This window comes from Hippoglossus stenolepis, chromosome 12 (genome assembly GCF_022539355.2).
Source record: "Hippoglossus stenolepis isolate QCI-W04-F060 chromosome 12, HSTE1.2, whole genome shotgun sequence".
Classification (NCBI taxonomy): domain Eukaryota; kingdom Metazoa; phylum Chordata; class Actinopteri; order Pleuronectiformes; family Pleuronectidae; genus Hippoglossus; species Hippoglossus stenolepis.
In genome coordinates, this window is record NC_061494.1 from 937,011 (window position 1) to 960,762 (window position 23,752).

The window sequence follows — 23,752 nt, forward strand, 5'->3', positions numbered from 1 at the left end:
GCTATAACCTGACGATGACAAAAGAGCTGCTTGCTATAGATGAAAAGTTCAAACAGATAAGACATTATGTTGTGGATATATTATTGAAACCTTACAGAGTAGCCGTAGAGATGTTGAAAGTGCGGCGGTTAAAACTGATTTGTCTATTTTACATTTTAAATGACTGTCTGTAATGACTGTATTTCAATATGTAGTAAATTCAAATGGAGCATCCAGACTTGATTATTGTAATACCTTATTATCCTCTCCAGTCGAATCATCTCAACGTTTCAGTGTGAGAGATTGATAGCTACATTTAGGAGTAGGCTTAAAAGCTTCTGTTTGATACAGCTTATAGTTAGAGCTGGTTACGGTCTGTCTTGCTTCTGCTGCTATAGGCCTAGGGCTGCATGGGGGATTGTGATTTGTGGAGACAAGTTGTGATTTGTGAATGTGGGCTATACAAATGAAATTTGATTGATTGAAGAAAAGTTTACATTCTCAGACTCATCTCAGTTAATGCATGAGAAGCTCAGTGTATCTCAGGGTTTACGAAATTCACTTCAGTGAACCAAGCCTTTGCGCTCACTTTCATTTCCTCATCAGGTTGTCTGACAGCCTGTACTTCCTCATTCTCTCTCTCTCTCTCTCTCTCTCTCTCTCTCTCTCTCTCTCTCTCTCTCTCTCTTTCTGTGTCTGCGTGGAAGTAATGCAGGACGGCGAAGGAGCAGGAGAACAGGCCGAGGCTTCTCGCCTGGAGCTTTATGAGGATTATTTGAAGTGTTACAGTGACTGGTGTCCTGGGGATCAGCCGTGCCATGATGTACAGCTGCGGAAGAAGGTGGCTCAATATCTGCTCAGGGAGCCGACACCTCCAGGTACTTTCACTGTGTTCCCGTTCTACCAGGCTGTGGCCGAGGCATGTGACCCTGTTAGCACCGACTGCAGGAAACACCTGACGGCCTTCATCAGAGCCACCGAGCTGCTGGAGACCCTCTGTGTCAACCTGTTCCTGCAACCATGGAGGAAGGAATTCAAGACACTGAAGGTAGAGGCTTTATCTGTCTTTCTTTCTGTCTTTCTTTCTGTCTTTCTGTCTGTCTTTCTGTCTTTCTGTCTGTCTTTCTGTCTTTCTTTCTTTCTTTCTTTCTTTCTTTCTTTCTTTCTTTCTTTCTTTCTTTCTTTCTGTCTGTCTCTTATTATCTAATAGTATATTGTACTATAAATTGTATGAAAGTTTAAAGTTGTACCACAGTGGTTATAATAAAACCCATTCTGTACTATAGACAAGTTACCTTGTACTTATGCTTACATTATCATGGAGGAGTTGAGTTCAGTAAAGTTGGAAAGATATTCACAGATTCGGACTTCCCGGATCAATAAGTCATAAGCGAAACATTGTTAAAGCACAAACGCTGCATACTTCCCACCGTAGTGATACAGTATATTATCACCAAAATCACGTCACATATCCAGGGTCACCTGCTGGCTATGCTACATTACTACGTTTGGGAAAAAGTGATTTAGCGTAAGTTTTGGAAATATTTATTATGAATATTATTCAATAACTTCGGTCTAATACTGTGTATTCTCACCAAAATCATGTCACAGGTCCAGGGTCTCCTGCTGGCTATGCTACAGTACTTAGTTTGGGAAAATGTGGTTTTGTATAATTTCTGGAAATATCTTTTATGGAAATTATTCAATAACTTCACTGTAATACTGTATATTCTCACCAAAATCATGTCAAATGTCCAGGGTCTCCTGCTGGCTATGCTACAGTACTACGTTTGGGAAAAAGTGATTTAGCATAAGTTTTGGAAATATTTATTATGAATATTATTCAATAACTTCACTGTAATACTGTATATTCTCACCAAAATCATGTCACAGGTCCATCCAGCAGGACTCGCTGCATTTTTCAAAACTAAGTAATGTAGCATAGCCAGCAGGAGTCGCTGGACCTGTGACATGATTTTGGTGAAAATATACAGTATTACAGTGAAGTTATTGAATAATCATAACAAATATATTCCAAACTTATGCAAAATATATCTTTTCGAAATTTAATACTGTATTATAGCCATCAGGTGACCCTGGATATGTGATGTGATTTTGGTGATAAAGTTATTGAATTTTTAAAAAATATCTCTTTTCGGTGTTGCACTTTGTAGACGGTCCCTGCGCAAGTCTCACAGCAGGCTGTGCATAGACACCAATGTTCTGTGTCCATCACTAAGGACGACTCATACTGATGAAAACTGGCCTGTAGCCCGTTGTCCACCTTGATGCGGTGGGAATTATGCGGCGTTTGTGTTTTAACAACGTTTTGCTTATGACTTATTGATCCGGGAAGTCCGAATCTGTGAATATCTTTCTAACTTTACTGAACTAGGAAAGTTATGATCAGATGATCAGATGGAAAGCTGGATATCATCAACTATTTTGAAACGGCTTCTGGTCACCATGAATGCCCATTGTTCACATAAGGCCCAAAGTGCCAAGAATTTCATTACAACTAGTAAATAATTTACAGTTTGATAAATCTGAATTTTATACTTTCACACAAGGTTTTTCTTTTGTAATTAAACTTTAGTAATGTTTCCAGATAGTTTGATGAGTTGTCCCAGTTCCTGGTTCTGTGCATGATGTGGTAGAAAGAGGAAACACCTGAAAGAAAGATGATTTAACAATGAGACAATGAGAGAATTACTCATCGAACAAGTAATCCTACATTTAGGAGATTAGAATATCATTTTCTAACTGTGTCATTCATTCATGTCATTACTTTGCTGCAGAAGCTTTGCTAGAAGTGAATGATTGAACAAAATTCTGCATAAATAGCTCTGATATGTTAGTGGCATCATTAAGTGTCTCTGATGTTGCAAACTTCGACAGTTTTCAGTTTAACGGCAATATCAGTCTTTCCTTATCAGCACTATGAAGCAAGATGTCATTCTATAGATATAGTTTTCCGTGGAATATGTGATATTCATGGTCCCCAGAGGATAATGCTATTTCAAGTGCCACCTTCAGGCACTGGGAAAGGATTCCATTCTTGATATGTAACTTGGACATAATTCTTTAATGACCAAGCAAATAATTAAGACAATCTGTGTCTGTGTCTCTTTTAGACTTTCACTGGTCCATTTGTTTACTGTCTTCTACCAGTTCTCAGCAGTTCTACCATTCAGTCAGTACTGGCTTCCATAGGCTACCTGCCGCACACTGACAGCCCACAAAGGTATGAACAAGGAGAAGCATCAGGACGAGAGTAACACCAAGCCTGAAGAAACATACCCCATACACATATGTTTACTTATACACAGTTTAATAGGCCTTAACTTTACTTAAGTGAATTACACTTAAATGTCTTTGCAAAGAATCTCAATGTGTCACCAAAGCAGGAGCGTTTCAAGTGACTTTGGTGGCAACAGGCAAACTGAACCTGGGGGCCCTCCATTGAATCTGCCCTGATTTTGTTTTCCTTTTTACTGTTTGATGGATGTCAGTGAGTTCAGACTCTGTGAGGATGCTAACCCAGACAGAGCCATACTGGTGGGCTTCGAACTCCTGCTGGCCAGGTTGGAGTGTAACCACCTCCTGGAGCTCCTGGAGAAGGATCAGCTAGGACCAAAGGTAAGATCATTATTGAAGCATTTTTCATATTTTCCATATTATTGTCCAATATACTACAATTATGTAGAATTCGGCTTTATTTAAAGTAACAGTGGGAATTTCTATGTAATTAAAACATATTTGGATGTATCCAATCCAAGAGATGCACTTTTCTTTCTGCCAAATTTTCCAAATCCTTCGCAACGTGGCTTTTAACAGAATGAAACAGTAAGATGCATAATGTGGAGACAAACAGTGTGAATGTAGCTCATTACCATGTAATATAAACATAGTAACACTACATATGACAGTTGTGATCCCACGTTGCAGGAGTGGCTGGAGGTTCTCCAGAGGAGAGCCGGGCCTACAAAAGTGGAAGAAACCCCAGGAAAGGAGAGAACAATGGGGCCAAAGGAGGAGGAGAAGGAGAAGGACAAAGGAGACATAAAAGAGGTAGGGCAGAGCACAGAGAGCTGGGTAACTGTGTGGAGACAATGAAAGAAAGAGAAAGAGCTGAGACCAACAGAGAAATCAATACAAATATGAATGTGCTTTTAATGCTGTGTGCAGCAGTTAAAACCCCTCTCATCTATGATAACTGTAATGGGGCAGCTCCACCATGATCCCCATATCAACATAAAAGCAAACAAAGAGAAACACACCTAAATCCATTCAACTATAAAACAATAATAATAAGATCATACTTGATGTCGCCATCAGCAACATCTTTAAAGCCTTTGAGAAGATCTTTTGCAGCTCACTCGTTATATTAAAGCACAGCATGTCTGAATACTTCTTTTCAGATTTGATAAAATTGCATCAACCATTTTATATATTTAACTCCCAATTATTTCATACACAAGGACCCACTGTTGGCTGAATTCAGTTTTTTATGTGTTCAAACGTATTAAACAGCACAATCAGTGTGATTGTCTCAAGTAAACACCCACATATACAGATGTGTGTGTGACACATAGTTACACAGACAACTTAAAATTTGTATGTCAGACATTCATCAAAGCATTTTGGTTGCCTAAGGACAGAAGAACAGATCAACTTAAATATACTATTGTCATACGTTTCTTTTACAGTTGACCGATGGGTTTGTGAGGTTACTAGGTTTCAGGCCTGCACACCTGTGATCCACCTACTAACAGGACTTTTGTATCATACATCCCGTTATCAGGCTGACTTCATGGAATATCCTGTTATGTTAAAAAGGCCAAAGTCTGCTGTAAATGCAGTTCTCTCCCACAGAAGTCAATAAAGTATCATTGTCACCAAGTAACATGCTCACTTACACAGTTTGTATCATGATGTAGAGAAACAAAAATGTACCACGATTAAACATCCTGCTTCAGTCTTGTTTTGGAACGTGGTTCAAGTCAAACAGCTGGTTCATAATGACTTTCAATTTTTCGATTAGGACTTGAATAGGAACAGCAATACCGATTCCATTGTTACCATGGTTATAACTGTGTTCACAGCTGATCAGGAAGCCTCTGGGTAAGGTGTGTGGAGAGAAGCTCTGCAGCATGTGAGACAAATAATGAGAGTTCCAAACATTAAAGGTTGTTAAATTATTGTAGTAGACCCTCACATTAAAGTTACGAACTTGCAAATTACCAAAAGATGGGCACTTTTATTTCTGCTACATGTGAGGGACAGACAGCCATGTTAAAATGTTTTTTTGCTACAAGCTAATAAAAAATAATAATCTGGCTTGAATCATGTAATTATATAAGAAATTATAACAGGTTGGAAGGACAGCATATACAAAGTTGAAGATATATAGTAACCTGCTTTGGACTGGTTAAAAAGACTCACACTATCTCGGGGACAGCACCTGCTCTCCCATGACCACAGACCCTGGTGCAGCTGCGATGACTGTATTTCTGCCACATACAAAATGAGCAGGTGCATAAAACATAAAAAGTGGGACAAAATTATGGTTGATATCAGTTGAGGATGATGAAATGAAAAATGTTATACAATTTGCTCTCAAATGTATCACAAATTACACTATCAATGCACAAAACACAGGGTGGCATGACAGACTGCAGAGCCAGGTTAACAAACATACAACAAGCCAGCTGCAGTCTTTACTGAACTCAGGTGTTTTATTTTTTCAGGTCCCCAGGCCTGGAGTGAGAGTCAGGTGCATTCCGCGACGCAATCCCAGTGCAGACCAGTTCACTATGGAGATGCAGAGAACTTACCCTGATCTGGCCTTCAGAGGCCGGCCTCTGGTACCAGACAAACCTCACCGAGCAAAAAGGAGCCGAAGCAGCAGTAAAGTTGTTCATACTGCCAGTGGTCATTACAGCGATAGCAGTAAAGCCTCTGAGATCCCCAAAAGACACGGTATCAAAGACATCAAAGCTACTTCTAAAATGATCTGCAGTAAAATTGATGGAAGCAAAGCTGATAACATGTTGGGTGATGAAGGCAGAAGTAGTAGTGACACTGATGGAAACAGAGTGGATGTTGAGCTCAGTGGGCCTCAAGCCATTTCCCTTCACATGGGCCTGAAGCCTGGAGAGAGTCCGCCCACAGTAGATCCCTCAGCAGCAGGTAACACACACACACGCACGCACGCACGCACGCACGCACGCACGCACGCTAGCACGCACACACACACACACACACACACACACACACACACAGTTAATATTACTTTAATATTTAGTATTATTAGAACATTTCTTAGAGACCTTGTGTAATGAAAAATCCCCCCTTTTAATCCTGTTAAGTGTTGATTTATTTTTTATTTACCAAATATATGTAGTAAAAAAAGAATATCATAGTGTTTCTACGTCAAACGTTGATTGCCTTCATAGCTCTGTGTTTTTACAGAACAGAGGTAAATGTGAGGAGTGAAAGGACCTGACATTTGTTTCAGTCTTTAAATAAAGAGCACAGCAGATGGTGTGTGATGATGTTATGAAGACTTTGCAAGGCCAATAAAAACTGCTATGATGGACATAATTGCTTCAGGGTTATGGTTCAAAGCCCAGTGCATTGGGTGTGTAGACACAAATCTACTGCGACAATCAATAAAAAAAGCAAAACACCATAACATGTCTATGTACAAAACGTCTAATTGGCTAGTCGGCTTAAATTCTATAATATGATATATGCAATTTTATTAGAATTGATTAGCAAACACTTTAAGGATAAAACAGCCTGACAGGAATGTTTGTTTTTCGGCCATATTAGCAAATTAGATAGTGGACAAATCAAGATACTTGCTTCTAGCTGTATTGGAAATAAATGACACCCTGCAGTTTTCATATGAAACTCTGATTCTCACAGACATACCAAAAAAGAGACTGTCTAGACCAGATCTTCCCTCTCTGAGCTCTATGGACGAGGAGCGGGAGCTGAAGGGGCTGGCAGAGAGGATGAGGGACCAGCTCCATGTGCAGGAAACCAACGAGGAGGTGAATCGAAAAGAAGAAAACAAGAGAGGAGAGAACACAAATAAAGAAAGGAGGGAGAATGAAAGAAAGATAAGCACAGAGGGAGAGGTAGAGGACCCGAACCTCATGAAACCAGTGGTGGAGACAGGTCCAGCACTGAGCTATGACGCAGGTAAAAGCACCAGATCCTCTCAGCCTGGTCCTGCATGGATGAAAGAGCAGAAGCAGCCCTCCGTTTGTCACCACTCACCCTTGTCACTTCCTTAAAGGTGGAGGCAGCACAGAAGGACAAGAAAAAGAAAAAGAAGAAGTAGAATTCAGTGAAGGAGAGGAGGAGCAGCTGGCTCAGAACTTTGTCTTCGTCTAGGTGTGAGAAAAGGTAATAACCCCTCAAGAACAATTTACATATTTGTTTTTTACACAAATCTGCTCTGCCCACTCTCAGGACTTTCCTCAGCTGCTTTGGGTGCAAGTGTTGGATAAGAGGCTTCACCAGTACACACTCAGACTTGGCTCTTCAATCCTTTAAATGTACATTGTTATTTTGTTGATGTGCTCTGTAACATGTGACACCTATTGCACTTCTGTGCATACTGGGAGAGGGATCCCACACATGCTTCTCTCTGAGGCATTTTTTCTCCTGATAAAGTGGTTTTCTGGTAGTTTTTCCTTACCCTTGTTGAGGGTTAAGAACAGTGAATGTTGCCCCTTGTAAAGCCCTATGAGACAAATTGGGATTTGTGAATATGGGCTATACAAATAAAATTTGATTGATTGATTATTCCAACTTGAGTGTTCTTACTGCTCTTTAGCCTCCAGACAAACAGGGTAGAGATCCTGATCCGTGTTTTTAAATGCATCATTGAAATGCGGTAGTTGGGGTTGGAAAAACTGCATTTTGTGTTTTTCAGTTGACCATAATTGAAGCAGACCTATCCACTCCACTGTATTCACTGTGTGTATAAGATAACACAGCAGGTTCCCCGTGTTTGGGGTAACCCTTTCTTTACTTTTGTTTAAACTGGTTCATTTAGATCTGCCTTTATTTGCTTTTAACAAATCACTAGCTGATGGACCAGATTATAAGATTTAGGTCGGGGTATCATCATATAATCTGTGATTTGGGGTTTAAACCAAAAATGAAAAAACAACCAAAACTAGGGCTACGTTGTAGCACTGACAGGCCCGAGCACAGGCATTTTGAAGCCTGTTGCGGTTAGTGGAGAGAGCGATCAATGACCAAGCGCACGTCTCCACGTTGCACGCGTTTTGCGCACTGCGGCAAGGATTAACACTTCACTTCCTGCGTCCGTCACGTGATGTCGATCCTTGCCTGCTAATTGCTCATTATGGTCCACGCTATCAAATAGCACATCACACTGTGAAAATGTTATGTAAATCAAATGATAGTTGTAAAACAAAGCTTACTTCCTATTGCCAGTAGGTGGCGCCATCAGTATTATTACATACAGACGAATAGATCTGTTCAAGTAGGGGCTCTGATGTAGCGTGAGCAATTTTGTGTCAATTGGACAATGTTACAATAACTTAATTTTCACACTGATCAGTAGGTGGCGCTATGACCCTGAACTAATATTAATATATGGAGCTGGTCAGGTCAGGATTGTGATCATAGATCAGTAGTTCGGAGCCGGTTGGATAATGCAGAGTGGATTTACAAAGTACTTCCTATTTCATGGCGAATCAGTAGGCGGCGCTATGACACTGAGGAAATATTGACACATAGAGCTGTTCAGGCTTGGTCTCTGATCATGAGACAGAAGTTTGGTAGTGATAGGACAATGCACAGCGGAGTTATGACAACATCGTGTCCTTTGGCGAAGGATGATCCTTCGCCGCACCTCAATGTTTACACGGTTTGAGGAAATGTCACAATTCTGACCATGGTCCAATGACTTGTCTGAGCTCATATGAGCTGTATATTGTAAAGCAGCCAGGAGCAGTGCATCAAAGTATAAAACATGTCACTTCCTGTAGCCAGCAGGGGGCTTTGACGACGAGTCAATATTGACACATGGATCTGATCAGGGCGGGACTGTGAATGTGTGAATGACCGCCACGCCACGGTCAGACTATGTAACGTACACTTAAAAAATTGTCCTTTTACTCTTAATCATGAACTAAAGTTATCTCTCAACATTAATTGACAAACATCCGTAAGTTTAATTTAGTTTGCAACATATTAACAATGTGTGAACGAACTCTTCAGCCCTGGGGAAGAAGATTTGTGCCTTGGGCAAACCATGGTCTTACACTGCCCTCTAGTGACCAACATTGCAGCTGCAGCTCAATCATCTTGATTTGACTCATCAAACTTTAACGCCACGTCACGGTCACACCGTGTGATAAAATCAAATATACCGAGGTAGTTTATATCTCCATCTTGTTTAGATGACACTCATCTCAATATGAAGTTGATCTGATGGAAGCCCTACGACAACCTCGTCAAAGTAAAAATATGGAAAATGGCCAAAATGGCCACTAAATCCAAAATGGCGGGCTTCCTGTTGCTTTTTTCAAATTGCACCTTAAGACTTTTTTTGTTTGTCTGGTCATGATACACCTGGGCTACGATTTTTGTGAAGATCGGTGAAAGCTAACTGAGGGGCTTTTCCTTAGATGGCGCTGTTGAGCCATTTTTCCACGCCCATTTCAAATTACTCCAGAATACAATTAGTTTTTGGGGTTTTGAATTCCCTGCAAACTTTGGTAACGATTTGAGCATGTCTAGGCCCTGAAAAAGCCCCGAAATACAAATCCTTCGAAATACAATAGGGCCTCCCACCGTAGGTGCTCGGGCCCTAATAAAAGAGAAGTATTTTCATTGTACACCAGAAACAAATAACCTGATCATATTTGCAATGGGCTTCTTAGACCAAAAAGCAATATAACAATAATAATTCAATACTCATTAGAAAACACGAAAGATACAGAAGCGTGAAGTTGAATGAAACTCAGATTAAACCAATGCATTGGTTAAATGCCCTGACTTTCTATGTCTGGAGTTCCTGCTTTTAAATTCCACAACTTTCCTGATTTTTAATGAGTTGTAGGAACCTAAAACAAATCAATCATCCATTTATTCATAACCTGTACATTCATGAAGATGTGCAGTAGTTATATATCTATCGTTACTGGTGTTATGGACAGGCTTGTGTTGACCACAATATAAATGCACTGCGGTTGATTCATATACTCAGGTATTCATTTTGAGTCACACTTTTGAGTTCACAGCAGTATGAAGTCAGGGGTCACATTTCAGATGTTCATGAGTTGTTAACAGCTCTAACAAATACAGATTTTCTCACTCAAATTCTACAATGTTATTATTTTAATTCATGTTCAAATGATCCACTATCTCCTCAAAGTTACAGAAATGAATTAAAAACTGAAAACCTATCTGTGTTTCACAGCTTTGTTTTTTCCTCTTCCATTAATAATCTGATGATCCCTCAGATTTGTCTGGTGTCTCTGTTTATAAAACAAAATAGTTCAAATTAACTCCAGCTGCAGCTGCGACAACAGTGAAGTATTACTGACACACTGCAGTGTTCATTATCTAATAGTGTCATTTCATAATCACTCAGCGGGACCAAACCAGTACTTTTACTCCATACTACAGTTTTTCTGCTAAAATGTATGTTCTTATACTCAAGTAGGATTTTTCATACAAGACTTTTCATGCGGGAATTCTCACATAGCTTTAGTAAAGGTAAAAAACAACAACAACAAAAACTAACAATGTGGCTACATCACATGACTTACCAAACACAAGATGGGGGAACATAATCATCACTGTCAACATCCTTGATCCCCTTCTACTCCAAAGTAGTGGGGCACCAAGTGTCATCTGTCCAGTCAATGCTATAGGAGAAAAGATATATTGTCTTGAGCCAGTATACCACTGGATCCATGGACCAAATACAAAAGATATTCACAGCGAAACTTCCAGGGAATTTTGAACATTGACAAATGCTTGTCAAAATGGATTGCCATCCTCTGAAGCCACAACACATCAGCCAGAGGCCTGATGACCCCGATGTGTGGCTGAGTGGTGTTTTACCTCCAACCACAGAGGAGCTGCTGCAGACACAATTCAAGGTACAAGGTAAAGAAGTTCTCTCTGTTGGCCTCTATTTTTACAAACTTCCTTTGAAACCCAATTCACATTTCACATACACCACCACTCAGGCATTTTCATTTTAGGACAAAGTGTGCACTCACACCAGATCACTCATGCAGAACTACATATAGATTTATATCATTATAGATACAGATCATTATACACCCCAGCCCGTTCACTCCGCTCTGCATCTGCCAATCAGCTTGTTGCTCCCTCACTGCGAGCTAACCACTCAACAAAATCACGACTGTTTGCTGTCCTGGCTCCTAAATGGTGGAATGAGCTCCCCATTGACATCAGGACAGCAGAAAGTCTACACATCTTCCGACACAAACTACCGACTCTTCCGACTATACCTTGAAAAAAAGTTTAAACTAAAAATTTTGTAGCACTTAAATGCCACTTACTTATAGCATTTTGTAGTTTGGCTTTCCTGAAGAAATTGTACTTTCTTGATTCTTGTTGTTCTGGGTTTGTACCCTCATGGTTGAATGCACTTATTGTAAGTCGCTTTGGATAAAAGCGTCAGCTAAATGAAATGTAATGTTACGTAATGTAATGGTAAAAATCGTAATATTGGCTGGGAGTTTGGATATTGTAATGTTGTGATATAGCCCAACTGCCTATTCCTGGTTTCAGTGGCTGCTGAGTGGCTGCTTTTAACCAGAGCATATTCTTAAAATTGCTATATTGAGGTATTTGGTTGTGGATTGTGATATTTGACTTTGTCTATGTTAGCCAGCCCTAATATGTCTTCTTACTTTGCCATTCATGCCCCAAGACTTTGGAACAACCTGCCTGAGGAGATCAGGATGGCAAAATGTATTACCTCGTTTAAGACTCTTCTTGAAACACACTTTTATAGACTAGTCTTCCTGTGATCCTCTCTTAATGTTTTATTTATGTATTCATTCTTTTACATCACTGTTTTTGACTGTAAAGAGTTATTTTTTTAATTAATTTTAAATGTAGCTAAAGCTTTTATCAATTACAATCAATGTATTGGCAACTAAAAATATGTTTTATGATTGATATAATAAAGTAATTACATTGTATCTCACATTGACACTTTGTCTAATGAATTATATGAACAATGCATGAACTGCATATGGTACTACATAAGCACAGGGTTGTTTTAGAAAAAAATTGTCAGCTCATTTTACACAATTTATACTACTTTACACTTTCTCCAACAAATCTGACAGGTTCAGTCACTATTTCCATTTAAGATGAAGATTTAACACAATGGATAATATAACCAGCTTTTAAAATACTTCACATCTTTAGAGGTAAAATCTGAGGATATTCCAATATTTACAAATTTATAATTTGTTAAAAGATCTGTCAAATTTTTCTCTCCAAACTTCTTATGTTGTTTAATTTCAATAAATCATCCAATTACAATGCATCTCACCACACTTGTGATAGTGCCCTGCTGTCAAAGCGTGACCAGGTGTCAGGCCTGCATGTCAGAGCGGGTGATCAATTCACACAAATGTCACAAATGCAGAGACTTTATTTAGAGAGAGACATTTCATTTTGATTGGAATGGAGGACTGTCAGGGACTGAGCAGGTAGACCAGAGAGACACAGGTAGTTTAAAAACAAATTAAATGCTTATGTCTTTATTAACAAAAAGGAAAAAATAAACTTCACAACAAATTTGGGCCCATAAAAGGTCAACCTAACAAAACTAAACTCAGGTACCAACTGAAGACAAGTTAACAGCGCAAACTGACCTTCTGATTGAGACACAGGGGAAACATATATAGTGGCTGATTAGGCCCCTCAAAAATTATTAAACATCAATATCAAAACAGTAGTCAAAAATGAACCAAAAATCGAAATAACGAATAACCCTCCCCATGATTACGAGCAACTGGTAACTCAAATTAAACTTAATTAGTTCTCACAAGAAAATGTATAAATTGATGAGGTATGTTGTATGAAACACACGTATCTGTTACGTACGTGTGTGTGTGTGTGTGTGTGTGTGTGTGTGTGTGTGTGTGTGTGTGTGCAAAAGGAAACCTGAACTAAGCAAATTAAACAGACGGACGAAAGGTGCCCACCATGTTGCTGAGGTCCAGTGTGTGGCTGCTGGTGCGGCCATCACAAGGACATCAGAGATATTTGTGTGTTAGAACTTTAATAGTTGACTAAAAGTCAATCAACAGTAACCATAGCAAGGTTGATCCAGGGAGCCATATAAATAAGTAACATTTCATTGTTGGATTTATCAATTATATTATACAATTTATTTACTTTAATTCACTTTAGAATTTAATATAAACCGAATATATTGTCACTGTTTGTTAAACAAACAATGGTTACATATTCTTTGTGTCTGGTTGAGAGCAATAGTATATATTACAACAATGTCCACTTTCTTGGACCTTGTATTGTCAGGCTCCACTGCTCAACACTCAGGAATCATGAGTGCCTAAAATGTGTAAAGCGTTTGATAAAAAAGCACTTAACATCTCACGTGTTTTTCTCATTAAGTCCTTCAACTAATCTGCTCAACATAAAAGAGCAAAACATATTTAAAATCAAACTTGGGATTGCAGATTTTACTTTTCACTAAATGTTTATTAATATATATATGTAATGCAACATTCCTTGACACTTGGAAGTGTTTCAAGTTCCTTTAAAATGTTCTATTTACATTCTGATATTCAGTGGAATGTTTCACTTGCACTGAAGTTGGTTCTGTTTCTGAAGCTTCTCCAACCTGTTAGTGAGAACAAGTTGTCACATATAGTAAACACCTATCAGCCACAGCAAACAGGTTTTAATGTTGTGGCTGATCATTGTGGAAACTGGAGAGAATGTTTTACATAGCTGAAAATTTAAAATCTGATTCTTAAATAATATAGTTGTGAAAAACCTAAATGAATGTAACAGATCAGAGTTGTAACTATGGTTTTGTCTGTATGATTGTATGATTGTATGATTAGGAATCAGGTGCAACTAGCTGTGAGGATCTTGTCACGATTTTCTTCATACTGTTGCAGCATCTTCTGGAGATCATGGTCAGCAGGGATCACCTGCACACACAAAAGGTTTCTTACAAACGGATCAGAAGAACAGGCAGACAACAGCTGCAGGAAATAAAAACACACTCCAGATTACAAGTCACTATAGCTGCTGTCGGACATGCACTGAACCCTAGTAAAAACTCAATCAATGAATCATTCAAATTTTATTTGTATAGCCTATATTCACAAATCACAATTTGCCTCACAGGGCTTATCAAGGTCCCAAATCTTCTGCCCTTAACCCTAAGCAACAGTAGGGCATGTGTGAGGAATCCCTCTCCCAGAAAGGACTCAAGTGTAAGAGCACTTAAAAGAAATAACAGTTACAACATTCATTAGAAAACAGTGTCTAACATAAATGGATACATTTTTCAATGTATGGATAAATGTCAGCGCTTAAAGTATTTATACAAAAATAAAAAGTGTGACAGAGATGAAGGGAGTGCTGAGGGAACAACTGGGGTGGTTTTTATTTCCCTCTATTAATGTGGAGTAGTGGAGGCCCTTCTTCTATATTTTAAGACTATGTCTGAGAAGATTCTCAGTTATCCAGGTCATGGTTTCTTTAAAGGTGGTACAAGTGTAGGTAGGCAACAAGACGTTTCACCTCTTATCCAAGAGGATTCTTCAGTTCAATACAAGCATGTCCATTTGCCTACATACACCTGAAAAACTTCTGAAACTTTTAAGACTTTCTTTCCAGGCTGAGTGAATTTCATCACAACTATTGACAAAGGTATTGTCACTACCTTTCTAGTTTTCTTGAGGCTTGCTTTAATTCATGCGTGTTGGAATTATACCAAGGAGCCAATTTCCTACGTTTTACAAGGTTCTTTCTTAGAGGTGCTATAGAGTCTAGTGTTACTTGTAGTAAGTCTGCAGTGCTATTGACAAGATGATTGAGCTCAGTGGAACTAAGGTTTATAAAAGGACTCCTCTGTTAAACTGGGGCTTAGTATTGAGTTAAGTGTCAATGGAATTATTTCCTTAAAGTTATCTACATCACTATCAAATAGACCTCTCCAAAACTTTTTTTGTAGTTCAATAATAATCAAAGGTTATTAAGTTATGGTCTGATAGAACAGGATTGTGTGGAAGGAATATTCAATGTAAATTTGACACCATATCGACATAGAACAAGGTAAAGGGTGTGGTTAAAACAATGAGTGGGTTGATGTCTACACCGACTGAAACCAATTGTGTCTAGTATTGAAGTAAATGCACCACTAAGACTATGATTATCAAGGTCCACATGAATATTAAAATCGCCTATAATAATTACTGTTTTAAGGACTAGGCTTGATAAAAACTCTGGTAAAAATTCAGAATAAGCCTCAGAAGCACCTCAACAAATAGAATTGGCTGCTGTATTTTCCAGGATGGGTGTGATAAACTTAGATCAAGGCTCTCAAATTAGTTATAGATAAGTTAAGGTTTGGAATTATTGATAAACTGGAGTTAAAAATAGCTGCAACTCCACCTCCTTGGGCAGAGCATCTTGGAATATGTGTATTTATATGACATGGGGGAGTAGATTCATTTAGGCTGACATATTCTTCAGGATGCAGCCAGGTCTGAGTGAGAGACAATAAATCAATATTGTAATCAATCCACACATTGTCTGAATGAGCTCATGTGAGAACACAGCAATAGATCCTCCGGATGATTCACTGCGAGGAAGTGGGTTTGTTGATGACGTTTATATCACGCAACAGAGGCATACACCCAGAAGACATTGACAAAGAGGTCAAGAGAGCTTGTGGTTATAAGGGCCGACACTAGTGTCGATGTGCTGTAAACAAAAACACGTGATCTCTGCAGCAGAAACAATACGTTACTTGTGCCTCTGCCTGATGCACTACCCACTCCGGTAGTTATGAACGCGTCTGAGCTGAGAATTTCCTACTGCGTTATTCGGTGTGAAAGGCAAACTCCAGAGAAAATACATAATCAATTGTGCAGACATTCTCTGGAGTTCATGACTGAGAATGTTTATGACACCTGGACATACAACATAATCAAATAAAGACAGAGAGATGGAGTGGAAGCACACCACAGTGCAACTTTAGTGTGCTAAGTCATGAGAAAAGGGTCGTCCAAATGGTTGTTCGTGGCAACCTGAAACTACCAGGACACACAAGTTCAAGGTAAAATATCAACACAAACCAAAGCAGAGAGATGAGTCACTCACTAAAACAGGAGCAGGAAGAGGAGAGGTGGTCTCCTTGATGAGCCAGTCTTCATATAGCTGGTGGATAGACTCCAGATATTCCTGGTGGACACGCACAGATAACACAGCTAACTGGCGACCACTTCACAAAATCTCTATATTTTATAAAAACCCATTCATTTGCCTTTAAGTTGATGGACAGCTTGTTTGTTCTATGAATATACATGCTCATACAATATGCTTTGAGTTTGCCTGCTCACCAGTGGAATGACTTTCTCCTCCTCTCTGCATCTCTGCTTTAACCTCTCGTGGCAGGTCTGAGGAGACGTCTGCAGGTAGACTAGAGCCACAGGAAAAAGTCATATAACAATGTGATATATAAAGAAAGCTGAGACACCATTAAACTTTGATGCCTGAATGGTGGAATATGTGGGTCTGTCTTACTGAAGGGGGCTGAAGGTCTTGACAGATGAAACAAGACAAATCTGACATCTGTCCGTTTGAAAACATTTTTACCCTCTACTATACAGATATATACTAATTATCACCATTTCAGTTTCCAGTCTTCATAGTATAATTTCATTAACATTCATCAGTCAAAAATAACACTGCTATCACTGTGTTTCTTATAATTAAATATATAGTTTATGTAATTCTCACCAATCAGATCAACAGGAATGGAAATATTAGTTGTGATCCAATCAAACCACTCGCTGAGAACAGCATAGTCCACTTCTGGCATTTTTCCACTGCAAAAAAAAGTCAAGGGATGGGACATGAGCATTAATCCGTCAGTATGCTGTTGAATTAGGCCATGTGATGACATAAACCCTGAGATGATCAAACAGATTTTTTTACTGTGATTTAAAATAAGCAAATCCTGAAATGTATCAACAATGTGTTGTGAGGGTGGTCTCATTCTTAGAGAGAACGTCTATCAATAACAATCTATACTTTGTTAAAACAAATGAATCGATTCAGTCAACAGAAACAAGGGTGTGCTTTTACTTTGACACAGGTACAGGAAATGTTTGTGACATACTTAACATATAGACATTGAAACTGTGGTGAAAGATCATTTTGACTGTTTGTCTCACCTACCTGTGAACCATGCAGTGCGTGGTTCACAGGTAGGTGAGACTCCATCTCTCTGGTAGAGCAGCGTGGCTCACGGTCCCGAGACATGCCACTCACACAGCCCTGGCGTAAGAGCTTGAACTCTTATGCAGCAGATGACTTTAGCCGTTTGGCTCAGACTGTGCACTGTATGGATTTCTTAATCTAGTCTCATGGTCCGATCCATGGCACTAAGAGTTCTTAGGCCACAGATGACTGTACCTTCTGAAGAGATTATCCACAAAGATGTACTTGGCACTGAAGAGGGACCGCTCCATCATCCTGACAGGAGCCGTCTGGAACCAACAACAATATTTTAGCCCATAGAGCTAATTTCCTGACAAGGTTCTACGTTTACATCACCACTGTGTATGGAAGGATTGCAGGTTGACACAGCCTGTACTAGCTAGACTACAATAAGATGGGTGTGTTTTTAGTTAACAGTACACTTACTGTGGATGACAAGTGACGATCCAGCATGGTGAGTTGAATGTAGGTCTGCAGGGTGATGCCCCAGCGCTCAGGATCCTGGTACATCAGAGCCTGCAGGGACACAAACAAACCAGTGTGGCAGACATGCAGGAAATCAATTGACCTGCTACCATAACTACTCGACACAATTCCATAGGGTGTCATGAAAATAATCCCATGATAATCATCATATTACATTTTCAATGTGTGTGTGTGTGTGTGTGTGTGTGTGTAGTGCTTCTTTCTTATTCATATAGTCCATGTATTCCATTAGTCACACACTCTCAGGGGTCGTTTGGACTTCTATGTCTTGCCGAAGGACACTTCAATATGTGGAATGGAAAAGCCAGAAATCCAACCGCCAAATTTCCAGTTAGTGAAAAAGAAACACTTCAGACTCTGTGTGCCTCTATTAGGTCTTAACATTAATAGTTTTTGTTTTTTTCATTAAAACCTTAAAACTACTACTCAATATTATTCTCTCAGAATCTTTGCTAAAAATTATTTTAGGTCCGACCCTCCCCACAAAAGTTTGATATCAGGTCGATAGAATCACACAATGACAACAATGGGGTCATGCACGTTACCAGAGGGTTGTGTCCACGGACATTCCTCCATTTAGAGACTGGTTCTGTAAGGACCTGGTACAAACACGACGGGAGAAGAATACATTAATCAACATTTCTGACTTCAAGGGCTACAGTCTTTCTCTGAATACTAATATTTCTTGACAGACAGAATGTCAACAGGGGGAATGGGACTCAAATGTTCAAGCAGAAGGAAACACACAGTGTGTAAAAGCTAAAACATTTCCTATCATTTACAATAAAACATCAAGCCTCAAGTTGTGAACATTTTTTAGTAGAATTTCCTGGTAGGAGTGCGTGCACACAACTCTTTAATAAGCACAAACTTGCGCCTTTGCTTTGTTGTACCTCTATATTGCTCGTTTTGCTGAAATACTCCAGACACGTTGTCTTCCCACTGGCAATGTTCCCCTCAACCCAGATCTGAAAACAGTGACAGAGAGACATTCGTTCACAGGCCTGTACACAGACAAATGAAGAAAAAGTACTTTAGTTTGTCAAGTGTGCAGATTAGGATTTAGTCACTGTCAAATGGGTGATAATAATAATGGAAAAAGAATCCCACACAGACAACATAATGAGTGTAGATCATCTTGGGGTACTCTGCACTCTGAGGAATAATGCATGGAAATTAAATCTCAGTCTACTGACCATATGGGGGAGACTCACCACTGCTTTCTTATTCTCTCCATTCCGCACAAGCATCCCTTGGAAGGAAGACAACATAGTGAGACAAGACTTCACTTCCCACAACTCCTAGAGCTGGCCTCACTCAGGTCAGCAGGCTAAAGCGAGGTCAGAAGGACATAAAGATATTGAAATGCACAGGTACTCTACAGTGTGTAAGTTCATGTCTAGAGTTGTTGTGGCTCTGTACTATAGGACATTGGATTAGAAATGAAACTCTCCACAATATGAATAAATACAAAATAAATTGTTGTCCCTTTCTTTACTCAATATAAAGCAGAGACAGCCCCCCAAAGTCAGAAACTTTGAAGTCACACTGTTTAACTTTTTTAGTCTGAGTGTTTGAGCAGTTTTCAAATAAAGAATATAACCGGAAGCTGCAATTAGCGGCCTCGAGCCTTAATCTGCTCAATAGGAGGAAGCGGCACATTACATTACATGTCATTAGCTGAAGTTTTTATCCAAAGCGACTTCCACTTAGTGCATTCAACGGCAGTCTCACAATGTTATTTACTGAATTTGGTGTTGATGGTTGAAAAATCTAAAAGGAGATGTGACATTACTGTTTTTAAATCTATGCAAAATAGCAAAAATCCATCATGACGGACAGTTATGGACTAAGAGGCTTTTTTGTAGAAAACATTGAGGTGGACTGGTGTGTGAAATTTCAAGTCAAATCGGACCAACTGTGTGAGGGGTGTGGCCTGTCAAATGTAATAGCGCCACTATAATAGCCGAAAATATTTCCAAGAAATCCCTCAAAATATGCAAATGTTTGATAGGAGACGCCCACTTCCACCAATCAATTCCACACTTAAGAGTTTAGTTCGTAGTTGCCCCCAAAGCATTCTTACCAAATTTGGGGAAATTTGGTTTTGTGGTTACTGAGCTACAGATTTTGATGATGATTGGACCAAATGTTGATGAGTTATGGCCAATGACCTGTTAAGCCCCTCCCCTGTCAAGAAAATTGTTGATTAATTGCAGTTCTGTTTGTTGACCGACTCGGCTCATTTATAATAGAAATGTGTAACTCAGCACATCAATTCCAGTTTTAGTGGCAAATTTCGTGTTTCTGGCTCATACCAGCTCACAGGAATTTGAGCCGAGGCGGCAGACTACAAATAATAATACTACGAATAACAAACCGCAGTAAAAACCATAGGGTTGTGGCCCTTCAACCCTAAAAACAAAGCCTGTCAATCACTTTATTGATTGACTGCGTAATCCCACTTTTTGAAATGTAACATTGCTGAACATTGTTTGTACCTCATCATCCTCAGATTCCTGATCAAGAAGAGCTGTGGCTGTCACAAACGCACCAAACTGATTGGAATTAATTTGTGACTGAATATCTTTTAATGGGGAGATCCTGGCTTTTAATGACTTGTAGTTCTTTGTAACTGATCTACAATTCGGCATAACACTCAGTATAGCACTTCTCACAGGAGATTGTGCATACGGGTCACAGAGAGGGAATAAAAGAGGCAGCATCCTCCCTATTAAAAGTCAGTATACAATCATGATCATCATCATCACCATAAAGATTTTGAAGCTGCTATTTTAAGGTAAGACAGTTGCATAATGTTGCTTCAACACCATAGTCATTATCATTCCATGTTAACTTTGCTGAAGTACAGAGACAGCACAATGACATGGTACTTACAGACTGTAGTGCACAGAGTAGATGAGTTAGTCAAAGCAAAGGAGAAAACATGCATTTGACAGACTGAGTCGGCAACTTATCAGCCACTTAGTCTGCTCTGTTTTTATCATATCACATCTTTTTAAATCAGATAGGCTTGAAATTAATCAAATCACCCAATCATTTATTACACCATTTTTCATTTCACAGACATTATTACTGGTCCATTTTTTTCCACCAACATTTTGTTATCTTGAACCTAGTATCAAATTGGATACTTAAAATGTCCATATTTTGCCCATTTATAGGTTCATAATTTAAATATGGAGCCATGTTTACATGCTTTAATGTTTCAAATACATAATTTGTGACCGCTGCAGCACCTCTTTTGATTCTGTCTCCAATTTATCTCTTGACCTGCCATACCAAAAAGCCTTGTCTGCTCTGATTGGTTAGCTGGCCCACTCTTTTGTGATTGGGCAACTGCTTGTGCGTTTTGTGCTTTTTCACAAATTTGGAAATACATTTGTGGTCCATCCGCTACTGTTATGTAGCCTAGATGGTGATGGTGAGCCTTATTCATCTGTTTTCACTCAACCTTTTGTCCAGACCATCCAGGTACTTGTCTTGAACACAGCATGACAGGTATAGCAAAATGTAATGTACTACAACTCAGAAGTCGAGATTTTCAGACCCCATACTAGAAATATGCGACTCATGGTTTGAATTCCTGCTACATCTGCCAATATTTATTTAAAACAATACATATTATCTTATGGTAAAGACTGTCCTTCATGCAAATCAATGTCAAAGTATAATGTCAGTGTTATAAGGCAGCTGCTTGTAGTGAACAGTCTCTGCTGACAGATGACTCACTGACTCAAGAACACCAGCTTGTCAGCCATGTTTTGATTATGTTTGGTGAAATGTCCCTGCTTTGAAGTGAGAACTAAGAAAGTTTGACTGGACAAATCTGTGATTGAGATGCAGCAATGATGTCCCCCAATGCAACAAAGTGAATCATCTTTGTTCTTCCCTCAGTTCCTCTCTGAGACTTTATTAAAAAGCTCTTCATAGGAAACAGGAACTTTGACACAGGGCAACATCATTTCTCAGCAGCGCTCCTCCCCCTTCATAGTGTAACACCCAGCGGTGTAGGAAGAAGGCCAACTGGATCATTAAAGATCCCTATCACCCCAGCCATAAACTGTTCTGCCTGCTGCCGTCTGGCCGACGGTACCGCAGCATCCGGGCCCGCACCACCAGGCTCAGAGACAGTTTCATCCCCCAGGCCATAAGACTTTTTAACTCCTCCAATCTGTCATAACTCTGCACCTTAGCATATTTGCACTATTGCACACATTTGCACTATTGTTTTTCTTTTTTTCTTTAGGTGTATATATATATATTTTAGATATGTATATTTTATTTTAAATTTTAAATTTTGATTGAGCATTGTTATAAGAGAGCCTGTGACCCAAGCATTTCATTGCAAGCGACTGCTTAATGTTATCGTTGTGCATATGACAATAAACTCTTGAATCTTGAATCTTGAGAAACCAACCGCAGACTCTCTGCTTCCTGTTTACCCCGGCAGGCGCATGCGCAGTCAGTGGTTTGAAACGCAGTTGGAAAATGTGTGCACTTAGCTTCAATGGAGCCACAGAGTTTGACAGTGGAGTCAAGGCTGCTGCAGTTACAACTCTTACGACTGTTGACAGTGTTTTACTTTGTAGAATAAACACGTATTGACCCCTTCTCGGGTGGTTGAGAGAACTGAGGGCCCTGTGTGTACCGAGCATGCCACTGACCTGTGCTGCTGTGCTGCGTGCGGCTCTGCATTCCCACAAGCTTCAGACCTCTGTTACATCCTGCAGCGCTGAGACACGATGGGACCACAGCACAGTGAGCAGACAGGACTCTAACACACCTCAGTGACACACCAGCAGCAGCCAGCGACATGTCACACAACACCGGACATGTTCTTTGACGTGGTTTGTAATACCAAACACCGCCAAACAGGAAGGAAATGTACGTCTTCTTCTCAGTTACATTGAGTAACATTAAAGCCGCACACTGCCACCTACTGTAGAGGAGTACGTACAGTGTACGGACAGGACACAGACCAACTGAGTACTGCGTGCGTGTGTGTGTGTGTGTTTTAATAGTCTAATCTCTCTGCAAAATGTCACGGTTGTCAAAATGTTTTTATCTCTATCTAGTATCTCATTATTATGAGATAGTATCTCATTATTATGACTTAGTATCTCATTATTATGACTTAGTATCTCATTATTATGAGATAGTATCTCATTATTATGACTTAGTATCTCATATTATGACTTACTATCTCATTATTATGAGATACTGACTGCTACTACTGACTGCTCCTCTGACCGCAGCAGAGCAGGGTAGCCATGGTTGAGAGACTGCGGTCTAGCTCTAGCCAGCCGCCTCTCGTGTTTGCATTCTCAAAACAGCCGCCTGTTGTTTCTCTCGTGCGCAATTGATTGCACATTTACGGTATTCGTTGTGAAGCGGTTCTGAGGTTTCGAGGAGTTGTTTTTTTCCTCAAAGTACTGACACTGTGTAGTTTTTGAGTAATCCTGTGTCAAATCCCCTCCACAAAACAAGAATGAGCTTCTTCTGCTACATTTGAGCACAGCTTTTTTTACCATAAGTTCTTCATGAAACTGATATTGTTGGACTATTAGTTAGACTACTGCCACAAATACTATGAAGCACTCAAAATGTGTACTTTTTGAATAATCCTCTGTCAAAAGGACAAAGTCTACCCTATCAAAAGATAACACTCAGATTCCTGACGTTGGTGAGTGCCAGGGTCTGTCTGCGGGAGTGTGCGTTTCTCTCT

The 23,752-nt window shown here is 39.6% G+C and overlaps 2 protein-coding genes across 4 annotated transcripts; one reads left to right on the forward strand and one right to left on the reverse strand.

The window, feature by feature from the left end:
• Positions 1-640: 640 nt before the first annotated feature.
• On the forward strand, positions 641-7,798 carry si:ch211-189a15.5. Of its 2 annotated transcripts, none has more exons than XM_035173456.2 (7): positions 641-1,027; positions 3,114-3,223; positions 3,492-3,618; positions 3,928-4,050; positions 5,730-6,171; positions 6,913-7,191; positions 7,289-7,798. In XM_035173456.2, exons 1-7 carry the CDS (start codon positions 689-691, stop codon positions 7,384-7,386), a joined length of 1,518 nt encoding a protein of 505 aa, XP_035029347.1. In that variant the 5' UTR covers positions 641-688; the 3' UTR covers positions 7,387-7,798. The 2 variants fall into 2 exon arrangements, with proteins under 2 accessions (XP_035029347.1, XP_035029349.1); XM_035173458.2 differs by having other exon boundaries at positions 862-1,027; positions 3,151-3,223.
• A 4,959-nt stretch (positions 7,799-12,757) lies between these two features.
• tk2 (thymidine kinase 2) lies at positions 12,758-22,923 on the reverse strand. 2 transcript variants are annotated; one of them, XM_035173460.2, is made up of 10 exons: positions 22,692-22,923; positions 19,218-19,255; positions 18,897-18,971; positions 18,549-18,602; positions 17,944-18,033; positions 17,713-17,786; positions 17,035-17,123; positions 16,635-16,714; positions 16,396-16,476; positions 12,758-14,213 (listed from the first exon to the last, which is right to left on the reverse strand). In XM_035173460.2, exons 1-10 carry the CDS (start codon positions 22,840-22,842, stop codon positions 14,127-14,129), a joined length of 819 nt encoding a protein of 272 aa, XP_035029351.1. In that variant the 5' UTR covers positions 22,843-22,923; the 3' UTR covers positions 12,758-14,126. The 2 variants fall into 2 exon arrangements, with proteins under 2 accessions (XP_035029351.1, XP_035029352.1); XM_035173461.2 differs by having other exon boundaries at positions 19,218-19,333; positions 22,692-22,831.
• Positions 22,924-23,752: the final 829 nt, after the last annotated feature.